The sequence below is a fragment of the Podarcis cretensis genome (assembly GCF_951804945.1).
Source record: "Podarcis cretensis genome assembly, chromosome: 11".
NCBI classification, from domain to species: Eukaryota; Metazoa; Chordata; class Lepidosauria; order Squamata; family Lacertidae; genus Podarcis; species Podarcis cretensis.
Genome location: NC_137180.1, coordinates 57,473,950 through 57,490,688, shown reverse-complemented (window position 1 = coordinate 57,490,688; position 16,739 = coordinate 57,473,950). Strand labels below are relative to the sequence as shown.

The window sequence follows — 16,739 nt, the reverse complement described above, 5'->3', positions numbered from 1 at the left end:
GGGCATGTGTCTCTGCTAGGGTCCTACTCGAATGTAGGCTGAACTCCTGAGAATATGCTGGCTCCATATCCAATGCCCTTAAGGACAGGCGCTCCCCGCAACCTTCTATTTTAGCACAAGTTGCCAGAACAAGGGGGTCAGTGAGGGGGGCTTTCCTAGTCCACATCTGGGGTCCTACACCTGCAATTTGCCTAGGGGGAAACCCTCTCATACTCTTCAATTATTTCCCCCCCCCTTATGTAAATTGCAGGCAGGAGTTCAGATTGCAACCCATCGCAGGGGCAAATGGTTAAAGCCATTTTATTCACCTTTGTGCGAGGATCCAGATCCGACAATTTGTGATCAATCCGCCCTGTTCCCTCTGCACTTAAGAGTAAAGATTTGTAGCTAATTATATATTTTGTTGCACTTTGCAAAATATGAGCAAGCCAGGGCTGAACTGATATTACCCTTGCTGATATCTTTCCCGGGAAAATCAGAGGCTCACTATGTCAGGTTCCTATGGGAAGACCGGACAAACGCTAGAACATTAGCAGTGGTCAAGTTTTTATCGGTGGTTGTAAGAACCAATGATCCCTAAATTCTGAACGAAATGCTTGTTTAACCTGGAGGTAGGCTGTATGAATTGTGTATTGCTTTGTAATGATTTGTTGGGTCTCTGGACCGTAATAAAGGTTGATGATGAATTATGTATTCTCCAGCTTGACCTTAAAGGGGCAGGTCAGTAGGACAGTAGACCAAGAAATTGTAGAATTGTAGAAATGGAATGGACCACAAGAATCATTAACTTCAACTCCGGGCAATGCAGGGATCTTTTGCCCAGTGTGGGGCTTCAGTTGTGTATAGTTAAACCAAGTTATTTTACTTCCTGTTAGAGCTTCTTTTGTTTGTTCTTTGCTCCTCATTTTCTCCACCCATTCCTTTATTTTAAGCATTTTCTTCTATTTCACTTCTTTTTCAATTCCATTTTTAAAATTTACTGGGAAGTCTTCTCCAATCGGCTCCTTTAGATGGAAAATGAATGACACCCTATTAAGAGATCAGAAGATTGTGAAGAAGGCCCAAAAAACCTTGAAAGATTATTTTGAAATAAATTTGAATACTACGGTGGAAAGGAGAACAATCTGGGATGCAAGCAAAGCAGTTATGAGAGGGTTTCTGATACAACAGAACACGATAAAGAAAAGAATCTGGAATGGGAAAAAAGATAAGATTTTAGAGAAGATAAGAGATGGAGAGAAAAAGTTGAGATCTAAGCCAAAATCGAAGGAGATCTTGAGAGAAATTAAATTTTACCAAGCACAGTACGCGAAACTGATAAATCAAGAAGTTGAGTGGAAAATTAAACAAATGAAACAAAGATCATTTGAATCAGCTAACAAGTGTGGGAAACTATTAGCATGGCAATTGAAAAAGAGACAAAAATTGAATACAGTCACCAATCTAGAGATTGAAGGGAAAGATATCCAGAAACCCGAAGAAATTAGGAAGTGTTTCCAGAGATATTTCAAAAAGCTCTATACTCAAGGGCCACAAGAGGAGAAGGAGATAGACCAATTTTTGAAAACAAATGGTTTACCAAAACTTGCCCAGGAAAAGAGAACAATCCTGAATCATAAAATAACACAACAAGAAATAGAGGGTGCCATCCAGAATATGCAACTAGGCAAATCTCCAGGTCCGGATGGGCTTACCTCCAAGTATTATAAGATATTCAAAGATTATTTGATACAACCATTAATGGAGGTATGCAATCAGATTTTGGAGGGGAAGAAGGCACCGGAATCGTGGAAAGAAGCCTTCATCACATTGATCCCTAAAGTGGAAACTGAAAAGACTCAACTTAAGAACTACCGTCCCATCTCACTCCTAAATGTGGATTACAAAATTTTTGCAGATATTTTGGCAAGTAGATTTAAAAAAGTATTAAATGAAGTAATTCACAAGGACCAGGCAGGCTTTCTCCCAGGAAGACATTTGTCTGATAATACTAGGAATATTATTGATATTTTGGAACTTTTGCAAACCAACATTAATACAAAATCAGTGTTAATTTTTGTTGATGCGGAGAAGGCCTTTGATAACATTTCTTGGAGGTTTATGAAGAAAAATTTGGAAGGGATGGGAGTGGGACGGGGGTTTGAAAATGGAATAGAGGCAATTTATTCAGAGCAGAAAGCTAAACTGATAGTAAACAATGTGGTGACAGAAGAATTTAAAATTGAAAAAGGAACACGACAAGGTTGCCCCCTATCCCCTCTGTTATTTATTTCTGTTCTGGAGGTGCTTTTGAACATGATTAGGGAAGACCGGTTGGTACAAGGAATACAGGTCGGAGTGAAACAATTTAAATTGAAAGCTTTTGCAGATGATTTGGTTTTAACACTACAGGAGCCAGAATCTAGTACGAAGAGAGTGTTAGAATTAATTTATGAATTTGGTCGGGTAGCGGGGTTCAAACTGAACAAGCAAAAAACCAAGGTTTTGGAGAAAAATCTGACACCTTTGGAAATAGATGGGTTTCAGAAAGAGACAGAGTTAAATGTTGTTAAAAAGGTAAAATACCTAGGGGTAAACTTGTCTGCCAAAAATTTGAATCTATTTAAAGATAATTATGAAAAATGCTGGTCAGAAATTAAGAAAGATTTAGAGATCTGGTCAAGATTGAAACTTTCCTTGTTGGGTCGAATTGCAGCTATAAAGATGAATGTATTGCCGAAGATGTTATTTTTGTTTCAGACCCTACAGATCGTGGACAGAGTGGAGTGTTTTGGGAAGTGGCAGAAAGATATTTCTAGGTTTGTCTGGCAGGGCAAAAAGCCCCGAATAAAATTTAAAATATTAACGGATGCAAAAGAGAGAGGGGGGTTTGCCCTGCCAGATTTAAGGTTATATTATGAAGCTGTGGCTTTCTGCTGGATGAAAGATTGGTTACTCCTTGAGAACACTGACGTCCTAGATCTGGAAGGGTATAATAATGTTTTTGGATGGCATGCATATTTGTGGTACGATAAGGTAAAGGTTCATAAAATGTTTAAAAACCATATTGTCAGGAAAGCTATATTTATGGTCTGGACAAAATACAAAGACTTATTGGAAGGTAAGACCCCGAGGTGGTTATCACCAGCGGAGGCCAAGGTTCGAAAAAAACCCAATATGGAGGCCGGATGGCCGAAATACTGGGAAATAATAGAAAAAATTGGAGATAATTGGAGGCTGCAGAGCTTTGAAAAATTAAAGAATAGGGTGCAAGACTGGTTTCATTATGCTCAAATTCAAGAGGTTTTTAAGTCAGACAAAAAAATAGGATTCCAGGTGGAAAAATCGAAATTAGAGACAGAACTGTTAGAACCTAAGACCAAGGCGCTTTCGAGAATGTATAACTTGCTGCTTAAATGGAACACCCAGGATGAGATAGTCAAATCAGCCATGATAAAATGGGCTCAGGATATTGGGTACAACATTATGTTAGAAGACTGGGAAAGGTTATGGACCACTGGAATGAAATTCACGGCATGTAATGCCCTGAAGGAAAATATTATGAAAATGATATATAGGTGCTACATGACCCCAGTCAAACTTGCAAAAATATATCATCGGTCTGATAATAAATGTTGGAAATGTAAGGAGGCTGAAGGGGCATTCTTTCATCTTTGGTGGACTTGTCCAAAAGTGAAGGCCTTCTGGGAAATGATCTATAATGAGTTAAAAAAGGTGTTTAGGTACACCTTCCCTAAGAAACCAGAGGCCTTCCTCCTGGGCATTGTGGACCAAAAGGTGTTAAAGAAGGATAGAACTTTTTTTATGTATGCAACTACAGCAGCAAGAATACTCATTGCAAAATATTGGAAGATACAAGACCTTCCCACGCTGGAAGAGTGGCAGACGCAGTTGATGGACTATATGGAACTGGCTGAAATGACTGGCAGAATCCGAGATCTGGGAGAAGAGACAATGGAAGAGGACTGGAAGAAATTTAAGGACTATTTACAAAAACATTATAAGTTGTATGAATGTTAAGAATCTGCATGACTTGGAAATTTTAGCTCCTGCAATTAGATTAGGAAAATAGAAAGTTAAGTTATAAGTTATAAGTAAGAAAAAGTTGAAATTTAAAGTTATTTTATGTATTATCTTAAGGTATAAATATTGACAAAATATTTGACAAAAGGTACTTTAAATTTAGAAGTAAAACACTCTGAAAGATATAAATAAGATACGAAACAAGGTAATAATTTGCTGATATGTTTATTGTAAAGAACGCAGGGTGAGGGAGATGTGGGGAAGTCCAGTTAGTAACCTAAAAATGTATTTTGAAAGTTGGATTGTTTTTTTTTTCTTTCTTTTTTCTGGTTTGTCCTTCTTTTTCTTTTCTGTAAACTGAAAATGTAATAAAAATTTTAATAAAATAAATAAATAAATAAAATTTACTGGGAAGTCTTCTATCATCACCGCCAGAGTTAGTGAGAAATTTACTGGTATCAATTTTCCTTTATATATCGCCCATATCTCAATGATGATTTTTAATAAGGGATTTTCAATGTTCTGCCACCATTGCCTATTTAGTTTGATCAAAATTTATATATTCACTAACTTCTCCCTCATTTCCTGTCTACCACTCTCTAACCATTCTAAATCTCATTGTTCTGTTATCCAGTCTATGGTATATCTTAATCGATTTGCTATATAACTTTATGTTGGGGAGACACTGTCCACCTGTTTTCTGGGGTTTATACCATCTTCTTTTATTAATCCTAGGTTTCTTATCACCATTACAAAATTTATTACTCATACTTTGCCAACCCTTTATCTCTGTCTCTGATCTCTTAATTGGTAACATTCTAAATAAAAATTTTTTTTTACTTCCAATCTTTGCCTATGACAGTATTACCTTAAGTATCCAGGAAATCTTAGCTATGCAGCTTTTGTTGTTGTTGATAATCTTAACAACCATTTTAGAATATATACAGTGGTACCTTGGTTCTCGAATGGCCTAGTTGCCGAACAAATCGGCTCCCGAACACCAAGAACCTGGAAGTAAGTTTTCGGACATTTTTTGGAAGCCAAATGTCCAACACGATTTCTGCTTGAGTGCAGGAAGCTCCTGCAGCCAATCGGAAGCCGCGCCTTGGTTTTTGAACAGTTTCAGGAGTGGAACAAACTTTTGGAATGGATTAAGTTTGAGAACCAAGGTACCGCTGTATAACATTAATAAATGCCCTCATATCGAAAGCTCTGGCCAGCAGCTTGCTTTCTTGTATAGCCATTTTGAGAAAGGAGGTGGGCTGGTTTCAAACCCCACACTACCTGATCTGACCTGCAGGCATGTATCATTCTTGAAGATGCTGCTTTACCCAAACCTCTTTTGACCCTTTGTTTTGGGGGAAGGCAAATGGGACCTGCCAGGAGGTTAGATTTTGTATAGGGGCATCACAGAACAAAGGCAACCCAGTCTTGTACTGAAATTCTCTGTGGGAGGGAGTGAGACTGCAGTCCCACATCCACTAATTTGCTAGTAACTCCCATTGAATTTGCTAGTAACTCCCATTGAATTAGGGACGCAGGTGGCGCTGTGGGTTAAAGCCTCAGCGCCTAGGACTTGCCGATCGAAAGGTCGGCGGTTCGAATCCCTACGGCGGGGTGCGCTACCGCTGCTCGGTCCCAGCGCCTGCCAACCTAGCAGTTCGAAAGCACCTCCAGGTGCAAGTAGATAAATAGGGACCGCTTACCAGCGGGAAGGTAAACGGCGTTTCCGTGTGCGGCTCTGGCTCGCCAGAGCAGAGATTTCACGCTGGCCACGTGACCCGGAAGTGTCTCCGGATAGCGCTGGCCCCTGGCCTCTTAAGTGAGATGGGCGCACAACCCCAGAGTCTGTCAAGACTGGCCCGTACGGGCAGGGGTACCTTTACCTTTTACCCATTGAATTTGTCAAGGCTTGAAGCCTTTCTATTAGGTATTTTAAGCCAAGATATACCAAAAGAAAAGAGGACTTTATTTATGTATGCCACTCCAGCAGCGAGAATGTTGATCGCACAAAATTGGAAGACTGGAGAAATACCAACTAAAGAACAATGGCAAGAGAAGCTGATGAACTATGCAGAACTGGCAAAAATGACAGACAGATTAAGAGAAAAAGACAACAGTGACTTTGAAAAGGAATGGGAACCATTTATATTATACTTGCAGAAACAAAGTCTATAGACTTGATGGCAGGATTTAAATAAACATTCACATCATTAGTATTAGAAAATGTGTCAAAGATAGAGAAGTAATATGGTGTATTCATTGTTATTTTTATGTTTTTAGGTTTGATGTTATTGTATAAATATGTTATTGTATAAATATGTTATTAGTAGCTTTTTCTTTTAAGAGGCAGCAAAATGGAGCAAAAAGGAGAAACAAACCAGAAGTGGAAATTGGGAGAAGCCAAAAAGAATTTGTCGCTTGGTATAAATGTTTAGGGCTACACTGTAGAACACCCAAGGGTACCACTACCCAAGCAAAGGACGACCCCATTGTTGAAATTCCCCTTTAGGTTGTTCTGTGTAGTTTTTATCCTAACAACAACTCCATGCCTTGTTTCACTTATGCAATTCTTGGGCATTTAGGTTATATATACAACTGGAGTTGCAAATTAATTTCAATTGCCCTGTGAATTGGTCAGGACCCAGAATGTTGCCTTAGCTGAGGGACAGTCATTGATCCGCTCACGTGATGTCCTCGTTGGTGTCAATGACCTCGATCCTCTCCAGGAACCAAGCGGGATTGCTTCCGGTGTTATCGTGGCGGATGCGTACCTTCTTGAGCTCTCCCAGATCAATGGCTGGAACAGTGAATACGTCCACCTGCAAAGCAGCGAGAGAGAGAGCGCCCCCTGGAGTTCGCCGTTTACCTTCCCACCTATTTATCTACTTGCACTTTGACATGCTTTTGAACTGCTGGGTTGGCAGGAGCAGCGACCGTGCAATGGGAGCTCACCCCGTTGCGGGGATTCGAACCGCCGACCTTCTGATCGGCGAGTCCTAGGCTCTGCCACCCGCATCCCAGGACATGTATTATTCTTATTCTTATTCTTATTCTTATTCTTATTCTTATTTAGATACCATCCTTCATTACAAGATTTCAGGGCAGTTCACAGGATAAAAATACCAGGGAGAAAACCAAAGAAATTGTTAAAACAAAACAATAACACCCCCCTCCCACAAACACATTTAAAAGGCTGTAGAATATTAATCAGCCTTATAAAACCTTTTTTCTTTTTCTTTTTTTACAAACCTCTCAGTTTAAGGCAGGTTCACATCTGCAGTCAAACTGTTGCCCCCAACTCTGCTTGTTTAATGGTCTGTTGCAAGTGCCCAACAGATAAATTGGATGCAATGTTACATGCACCGTCCAGTGCATTTATCGTACATGATTTTAAAAAATACAAATAGCAGCTGATGGAGAGAGCTGATAATTATCAGGGTTGCAGGAGGAAGGGATGGAGGAGCTTAACTCATTTCTTTCCTGCTGAGATCCTAAGGGAGGGAAACTGCTCCCTGAAAGCTGCTATTTGTACGGGGGAGAAAGTTCTCGTTGGGAACAAATCTGTAGAAGCTGTAAATCTGAAATATTACTCCAGGTCTGTTGTTTGGTGATGTGCTGCGATGGAAGAGAGCAGAATGTCATGTTTGTCTCTTGGTTCTTTTTGGAGTGCTGGATTAGCTGGGTGTGTGACCTGCATCTAAGCACCGAGTTCTCAGGTTCCTACCTGGTTCTTCTCAAATTTGTTGAGGTGATCTGAGCGCTTCAGGTGCCTCTCTCCGGTGTCTCCTCTTTCACCATAGATGCTCAGGTAAACGTTAGCATCCGTTCCGGCGCCCCACACGCCCCCAGTGATGACATTGACTTCATACAAGTTTGCTGGGGGAAGGAAGCCATAAATCTGTATTCAGATTCTGAGAGGACTCATTGTTTTCCCTTCTGTAAACATGTTTTGCTTAGGCTTGGCCTCTGTTATTCACTGAAGGGTTCTGGTGAGTCAATAATAATAATAATAATAATAATAATAATAATAATATATTATGTATACCCTGCCCATCTGGCTGGGTTTCCCCAGCCACTCTGGGCATCTCCCAACCGAATATTAAAAACACAATACAGCATTAAACATTAAAAACTTCCCTAAACAGGGAATTCCTCCAGGAGGGAGTTCAGGACTCTTCTCATCATAGGGTACCCACACTTACCAAGTATTGTGTTTGTTTTAGTAGGGTACGAGAGCTGGGGGGGGGATTCACATCTGACAACCAATGTGGCCCTTTGGTCACAGGTGTCAGGAAAGTGGCCCCCCAGAGCGCAGGGGAAGAGTGAGACTCAGATGAGAGCTGGCTAACAGAGTTGAGAAAGGACAGTTCGACCTCCCTTCCTGGGGAAGACTCTGTTAGTTCTCAAGAAGAGGAAGAGTTGGAAGGCAGCCAGAGCGCTGCTACGCAACCAGCAGATAAGCAGAGGTCTGAGACTGTCAAATGACAGTGGGGAGGGTGAAGGCCAGCCTCTCAGTCCCCGTTCTAGGAGACTGGATAAGATCAGATGGCAACAGAAGGGCAAGAGGGGAAAGACGGGAGTTTGGCGTCCTTCCTGCTGTGGAAGGGGCAGAAATTCAGACTGACCAACTATTGTCAATGCGAGCAGGCAAGAAGCAGTGCTCTGGATGTGTCTTTTTGTAAATAAACGTACATAAAACTACCAGAGAGTCATTACTTCTTTTGGGACTTGCTTGCCTTCCAGAGATCATTACACTAGATAGTACAGGGGTGCACAAATCTAAAACGCCCAGGATACAAATTTTCATGGCCCTCCAGTAGCTATTGTGGCTCATCTACCAGAAGTAATGTATTTAGGGTTAACTCTGGAAGTGTCTACAGTGGTGCCCCGCAAGACGAACGCCTCGCAAGACGGAAAACCCGCTAGACGAAAGGGTTTTCCGTTTTGGAGGCGCTTCGCAAAATGAATTTCCCTATGGGCTTGCTTCGCAAGACAAAAATGTCTTGCGAGTTCCTGCGGGGTTTTTTCCCTCCCCCCCCTTTTCCTAAGCCCTAAGCCGCTTATCAGCTGATCCGCTAAAAGCCGCTAAACCGCTAATAGCGCTAATCCGCTAAGCTGTCAATGGGCTTGCTTCACAAGACGAAAAAACCGCTATACGAAGAGCCTCACGGAACGGATTAATTTCGTCTTGCGAGGCACCACTGTACTTGATTGTATCTATGGAAGATGGAGCAAGCTTGTTTTCTCCTGCTCTGGAGGGTACGACTCAAACCAATGGCTTCAAGTTACAAGAAAGGAGATTCCAACTCAACACCAGGAAGTGTATATACTTGAATCTGACCAAAATAAGCCTCCTAGAGCAAAATATACATCAAGGTAGCATACAATGTCCTCCTCCTCCTCCTCTTTTAATCCCCACAACGACCCTTTGAAGTACTGAGAGGTGGGGACAGGCCCAAGGTCACCCAGTAAGCTTAGGTGCCCAGTGCTGATTTGGTCTCCCAGGTCCTAGACCAACACCCTAACCACTACACCACGCTGCCCTTGTCCAAGTCTCCTCCTCAATCACCTTGCCCAAGTCTCCCTACCCAGGATGCTTTTGCATTGCAGAGGAAAAGATAGGGGGAATCAGCGGTGCTATTTCCTGAACTGGAAGGAGCTCTGACTAAAGTCCCTTCAAACTATCAGAAAGTTGGAGAACCCTGGACTCGTGTTTGCATGGATCTCCACTTATTGGCCACCCTGCTCACACAAGGTCCATACCCGCTAAAGCTGGATATAAGAAAATGCACTAGGAATCATGCAGACCAACAAAGGAAGCTACCTTATACTGTGTTTAGCACAGAATTGTTGGTACTGACATGTAGCGGCTCTCCAGGATCTTTCAGTTAGGGATCTTTTCCATCCCTGCAACTGAGCTATGACCCTTCGATCCCAGTTTACCTTCCAGTGACCCTAGTTTACCTTCAATTTCCTCTCCATCCTCTGGTATCAGTTCCACCACCAGCTCCTTGTCCTCTTCATCCCTAGCCAGCCATCGGTGGGCTTCAAACTGATAAACCTCCATAATATCTATCTCCTGAGGCTCCTCCTCTTCCTCCGCTTCTTCAGGAGACTTCTTCTTCTTCTTCTTCTTTTTCTTCTTTTCCTCCCTTGTCGGCATCTTCTTAACCGTGACAGTTTCCAAGAACCAGCCGTCCCCAATGCCACTTCCGTCGTGGCCAATTCGGATCTTGTAGACTTTGCCAACGTCCGCAGCTTCTACCTTTAAGATTGTTAGTAAAATAAACTCTGAGCATTTTGACAGCATTTTTAGGTGTTGAAAGCATTTTGTACATGCTCTCTGTCATCCTTACAGCAAACCTGTTAGACAGGCATGGCCAAACATGGCTCTCCAGATGTTTTGGGACTACAGTTCCCATCATCCCTGACCACTGGTCCTGTTAGCTAGGGATGATGGGAGTTGTAGTCCCAAAACATCTGGAGGGCCAAGTTTGGCCATACCTGCTGTTAGATATTATGATCTCTATATTTCAGATTGATGGACAGAAGGGTGTTTTCTAAATAGTACCAATTTTGTTAAAGACAAGACTACTGAGCATAAATAACAAAAATACAGGAGGATTTTTTATATAAAATATAAAACATAAAACAGATGATAGGCAGTGCTTGCAAAGACAGTTTTTTTGAAGAGGGTTTCTTTTCTTTATATTTTAATAGCTTTCATTTAATGATTTTGCAGTTTATGCAACAAAGCAAAAGACAAAAGAACACGCAGCAAGAAATTATAATCTTTAACTAACCCACAGGCAAGTCATAGATATGTAAATCTTTTTTTAAAAAATGACCAAATAGTTGGTTTAACAAAATATAGAATGAAATAATGAATGGTCCGGAAGCCCAATGTGGAAGTTGGGAGAAGAGGTAGGGTACTGGGGAGAGTTACAAATATTTCCAAATTAAATCATAATGACCTGGGATGGGGTTTCTGAAGACCCCTGTGGGCGAAAAAGGATAATAGAATAGATTTGGAAGGGACACCAGGGTCATCTAGTCCAACCCCCTGCCATACAGGAGTCACAACCGGAGAGTAATTGTGACATCAGAAGATTGACATGCAGGTGGCAGATATTCTGCTTCTAAATAAAAAATATAAAATATCTACATGGTGCCTTGGGAACAACTTGCACCTTAATATCAGCAAGACGAAGGAGATGGTGCTGGACTTTTGGAGGAAGAGAGCAGAACTAGCCCCACTGTACATCGGGGAGGGCTGTGTGGAGAGAGTCTCTTCCTTTAAATTCCTAGGAGTTTATCTCAGTGAAGACCTTACTTGGAAAATAAATACAACCCAGGTGGTTAAGAAAGCCCAACAGAGACTCAGTCTCCTCAGATTATTGTGGAAGAACGATGTCAATCAACATAGAAAGTGTCCTTTCATACTGCATCACGGTGTGGTGCGCTGGTTTGACATCAACTGATAGGAAGGGCCTACAGAGGGTGGTGAATACAGCACAAGATATTATGGGCTGTCCCATGAATCCACTGGATGACAATGTGAAAGAACGTTGCCTCAGGAGAGTGAGGGAAATTCTCAGGGGTGATTCACACCCTGGCCGGCACTTTCTTGATCTCCTGCTCTCAGGCAGAAGATACAGAAGCATGATTAGTCGCACCAACAGGGTAAAGAATAGCTTCTATCCTGGGCTGTTAGGCTGTTGAATGAAAAGATAACAACAGGGCAAGTGACTTTCGGGTTTGGTGGGTGTGCGTCAGTAAACGAGGGGAATTAAGACTAAGAGAGCTGAGTGGGGGGTGCTCATGTAATCTCACTGTATACAAGTTGTACAAGTATTTCAATTTCAATTTCAGACCAGAAGAGAATATCATTCACAGCTCTCAGGGCTGAGAGCTAAAGATTCATATTTTCCATTTCTTTGTGATCACGTCCACAAGGCACATTTTGAACTTCATAACACATTGTGCAGGCGTGACCTCGGAGAAGCTAAAACTGAAGAAGGCTCATCTAACATCAAGCCTGGCAAAAAGATGCAATATCTAGATCCGCCACACTTTTGCTGGCGGAGAGGGAAAGCACTCACCCCAGAGAAATCTACGTAGTTAGAGCCCCTTCTGCGGCTCAGCCCTACCTTGAAGGTTTCTGTCGCTCCTCTCTCGTAGTTGTTTGACCGGTTTCTCAGAATCAGGACCTCTGTTTTGCCCAGCTCACCATATATCTGCATGAAGACGTTGGCATTGGTTCCTGCATTCCTCACATCGCCAGTCACTACACACACCTCGTAATTTATCACTATGTTTGAAGCAGATGAGGAGAGAGGTTATTGTGGGAATTAAGGCTGTTCTCTCCCCCCCCCAATAGATTTTAGAGGATGAAATTAGATAATACAGAACCTTAAAATGCAATTGCATGTAATTTGGAATACAGTCGTACCTTGGTTTTTGAACAGCTTAGTTTTCAAACGCTTTGGCTCCTGAACGCAGCACACCCGGAAGTGAGTGTTCTGGTTTGCAAACTATTTTTGGAAGCCGAATGTCCGACGGGGCTTCCGCAGCTTCTGATTGGCGGCAGGAGCTTCCTGCCGCCAATCAGAAGCTGTGCTTTGGTTTTTCGAACGTTTTGGGAGTTGAACGGACTTGGGGAACAGATTCCATTCGACTTCCAAGGTGCAACTGTATAAACATAGACATTGGGTGAGCTGGAAGTCACTAGCTTTGTTGAATTTGACTATAACGGTTGAGTAACGAATGTAATTTTCAATATGGAAAGGAGTCAAATATCCTTATAGGGGGGAAATGATTTACTATGTGAAGAAGTACAGTACTTTCTTGTATCTGCCCTAAATCTTCCAACATCGCAGAGGACAACCCTCCCTTTCTTTCACTCCCAGAAAATGCTATCAATCATCATCACTAGAAAGGTGCCACCAGTCCTTACGTTTCTCAATTGGGACGATCTCGCTGGGGTAGACTTCAATCTCTACCTTTCCATCGGCTTCGGTTTTGTCCAGCCACCGGTTGCAAGGAAAATTATACTGCTTGCCATGGACAGGAATTGAAATCTCAACACTGCCAAGGTGCCAGCCAGCTCGGAGTCCTACATTGTCGTGCCCGATGGAAATCCGCTTGATCTTTGAGAGGCAGAATGGAAAGAGTTTGAGTGTGTCATGGAAATGCCTATTGCTCTAGCTTTGCTCAATTCTCAACTACCTCAGTTGTCTTTGCTCTCTGTCTCAAAGGGGACTTCTGGATTCTGCTCAGTGCTACAGCAGGCAGGCAGATACAACGTCTAGATATGATGAGTTGCACCCAAGTTCCATACAAAGTAGACCCATTGCAGTTATTGGAGCTAAGTTAGGCATGCCCATTGATTTTAATGGTTCTGCTCTGAGTATGACTAACATTAGGGATAAAGGGGACCCCGACCATTAGGTCCAGTCGTGGCCGACTCTGGGGTTGTGGCACTCATCTCGCTTTATTGGCCGAGGGAGCCGGCGTACAGCTTCCGGGTCATGTGGCCAGCATGACTAAGCCACTTCTGGCGAACCAGAGCAGCACACGGAAACGCCGTTTACCTTCCTGCCGGAGCGGTACCTATTTATCTACTTGCATTTTGATGTGCTTTTGAACTGCTAGGTTGGCAGAAGCAGGGACCGAGCAACGGGAGCTCACCCCGTCGCGGGGATTCGAACCACCGACCTTCTGATCGGCAAGTCCTAGGCTCTGTGGTTTAACCCACAGCGCCACCCGTGTCCCTTATGACTAACATTGGACACACACAAAAAAACCTGGAGATCAGTCATCATTATCATCATCATCATCATCATCATCATCATCATTATCCCAGCAGCTCTCAAAATGACTGAAGCCTGTTGAGTAGAGGCTAAATGATCTGAGCCTGTGCAAAACTGACAGCACATCATATTAAGACTTCTACAGACAGCAGAGGTAGTTAGGAGTCCTGTGCACAAGAAGGTGGTGTAAAGCAAGCCAATGTAAGCTAAGCTAGTGTAAAATTGCACCAGATCCAAAGCCCCTTCAGCAGCGGGCCTGCTGCTCCACCTAAGCATGGCAGAGAGAGAACAAGTCACAGAATCGTAGAATTGTAGAGCTGAAAGGGACCACAAGGGACATCTAGTCCAGTCCCTGCACATGCAGGAATCTTTTAATCCATGTGGGGCTTGAACCCACGACCTCAAGTTTAAGAGTCTCATGTTCTACTGATTGAAATATCCTCCTAAAATAGCATTTTATGCTGGGGTGCTGGGTTGCATCATAGAACTGAATGAACTTAGGGTCCACTCTAAGTTCATCCATTTTGGTCCTCCTTCTGCCATGCCCCCACCATGACCTTTGGGGGGATTTACCCTGGCTTTGGCTCAGCCAGCTGAGGCTGAGCTGAGCTGAGGCTGAGCTGAGCTGAGCAAGATGAGCTGGAGCTACATTTGGCCAAGCTGGAATGGGGAACTTAATGCCAGCTGAACCTGGCTGAGACAGGAATCAGCTGGCTGGGCCAGTGATCTGCTGCATCCTAAGATTCTTATCCCAGTGGATCTTTCCATAGGATTGCCCCCTAAGTGGGTTCAAAACACCATGCTCCAATTTTTCCTCTTCCCCTGCCTCGACCCACTGTTTTCCTCAACATGGAGTCTGATAACAAGCTCTGGAGTCCATGCGTGCTATTTCTGATGTTTTCTTTGAGTCTAAAAAAGCCATTGCTTAACTGTGGGTTTCAGTTTAGAAAGCATGTGATGCCATAAAGTATGATAAACTGCTAGGCAACCACACTCCGTTTTTAAAGCCACCGTGACCTTAACAATTAAACCAATCCTTTCTGCGGCACAAAGCCATGTTTGCAGTTCGTTCTTACCTCCCCAATGTCCATTGTGTCAAGAGTGAAGATATCAATCCGTCCTCGTTCAAAGTAGTCCTCTAAGTCATTATCAGACACCAAAAGCGTCTCCTTTTTCGTGTCTGCTTTTTCACCGTAGAGCTTGATCAAAACCTTTGAATCTGAGCTGGCTCCAGGGACGTCCCCTGTTTTTATACTGATGTGGTAACCGATATCTACAGAAATATTAGCATGTGCTAGCTATGAGACCTGACAACATAGGGCAAAAACTCATCCCTCATCACTGGTGATCGAAAAAGAATAGGAAGGGAAAGGACAGAAGCTAGGAATTCATGTATGAGACTTCAGACTCTTTCAGGACCAACTGAAATGGTCAGTGTCATCCATTCCTATACTTGACGGAGGAAAGATAAATAATAGACATTCAAAGGACTTGACCAGAAACAATGAGAAGACACAATGAGTTAAAAGAATGCTTTCTATCTACCCCCGTCCCAATGAAGTAAAAAACTGAACAGCCAGACATGAAATCCATTTGCAAACTCACTTTCCAGAATAGATGATCTCCCAGCTGGAACTAACTCTCGAATAATCATGCCATCATCCTCATTCTTGTCAAGCCATCTGGTCAGCAAATAAAAGTTAAGTTACCTGCTATTACCAGCCAAGCATCAGGAGGTTTATTAAAATCCAGGAAGACACAGTGTATATACTGAGAAACAAACCTGTGTGCCTAGAGACCTTTCTATGGCAATCTGGAATAAAGAAACAGATTACAAGACACCTGGCAAAGAAGAAACAATATCCAATAATTCACAGAATTGTAGGGTTGGAAGGGACCCCCAAGTGAAAGAATCCCTGACAGGTGGCCACGCAGCTTCTGTTTGAAGACCTCTAATGAAGAAGAGCATATCACCTTGCAAGGTAAATGTATATATTTGTCATCTTTATTCCATTTCTCAGTTGTGGATTTGAGATGCTTAAGGGGGGGACAGGGAACAAGAGCTAGGGAAAGGTGTTAACTTCTGGCAGTTAATGCCTTAAACATCATCAGCAAGATTGAAACCTTCTTTGTTTGGGGAGTTTGAAAAAAATGACCCCAAAGGTTACTAAGAATATGTATAATTTCTGTTTTATCCTAACCTCTGACATGTTACATTCCAGGTAGTAAAGGTAAAGGGACCCCTGACCATTAGGTCCAGTCGCGGACAACTCTGGGGTTGCGGCGCTCATCTCGCTTTATTGGCTGAGGGAGCCGGTGTACAGCTTCCAGGTCATGTGGCCAGCATGATTAAGCCGCTTCTGGCGAACCAGAGCAGCACACGGAAACACCGTTTACCTATTTATCTACTTGCACTTTGATGTGCTTTTGAACTGCTAGGTGGGCAGGAGCAGGGACCGAGCAACGGCAGCTCACCCCATCACGGGGATTCAAACCACTGACCTTCTGATCGGCAAGCCCTAGGCTCTGTGGTTTAACCCACAGCGCCGCATCTACAAAACAAGTGGGCTACTCATTGTCTATTCTTCCCCATTTTTTAAATTGAAGATTTCATTAACGGGCAGCGGGCTGGTGTAAGGGGCACAGGGCAGGCCATATGGGACTCACAGGGCAGGCCATATGGGACTCACAGCTCTGGCCACTCCCCCCCCCCACATCAGGATTTGCTGCCTGAGGCAGCTGCCTCACTCGGTCTCCTCATAGGGCCAGCCCTCACACTCACTCTCTCTCTGACATACACAATTTGCATTCTGAACTGGTGCAGCCTGGCAACAGATGCATTGCACGCATTTGGTGACTGTATATTCCATTTTTTAAAAAGATGCAAAATACTTATGAGAC

At 43.0% G+C, this 16,739-nt stretch overlaps 1 protein-coding gene across 5 annotated transcripts in view; it reads right to left on the bottom strand.

Moving 5' to 3' along the window:
- LOXHD1 (lipoxygenase homology PLAT domains 1) overlaps nt 1-16,739 on the bottom strand; it is a 200,075-nt gene that overhangs the window by 93,409 nt on the left and 89,927 nt on the right. For all 5 annotated transcript variants that reach the window (XR_013843347.1, XM_079994659.1, XM_079994661.1 and 2 more), the window contains 7 exons: nt 15,444-15,520; nt 14,915-15,111; nt 12,983-13,175; nt 12,177-12,337; nt 9,991-10,291; nt 7,751-7,902; nt 6,712-6,845 (listed from right to left, as the gene is read on the bottom strand). Coding sequence is in view for 4 of the 5 variants with exons in the window: in XM_079994659.1 (XP_079850785.1) it covers nt 6,712-6,845; nt 7,751-7,902; nt 9,991-10,291; nt 12,177-12,337; nt 12,983-13,175; nt 14,915-15,111; nt 15,444-15,520 (1,215 nt within the window). In the remaining variant the exon portion in view is untranslated. The remainder of the gene's footprint in view (nt 1-6,711; nt 6,846-7,750; nt 7,903-9,990; nt 10,292-12,176; nt 12,338-12,982; nt 13,176-14,914; nt 15,112-15,443; nt 15,521-16,739) is intronic.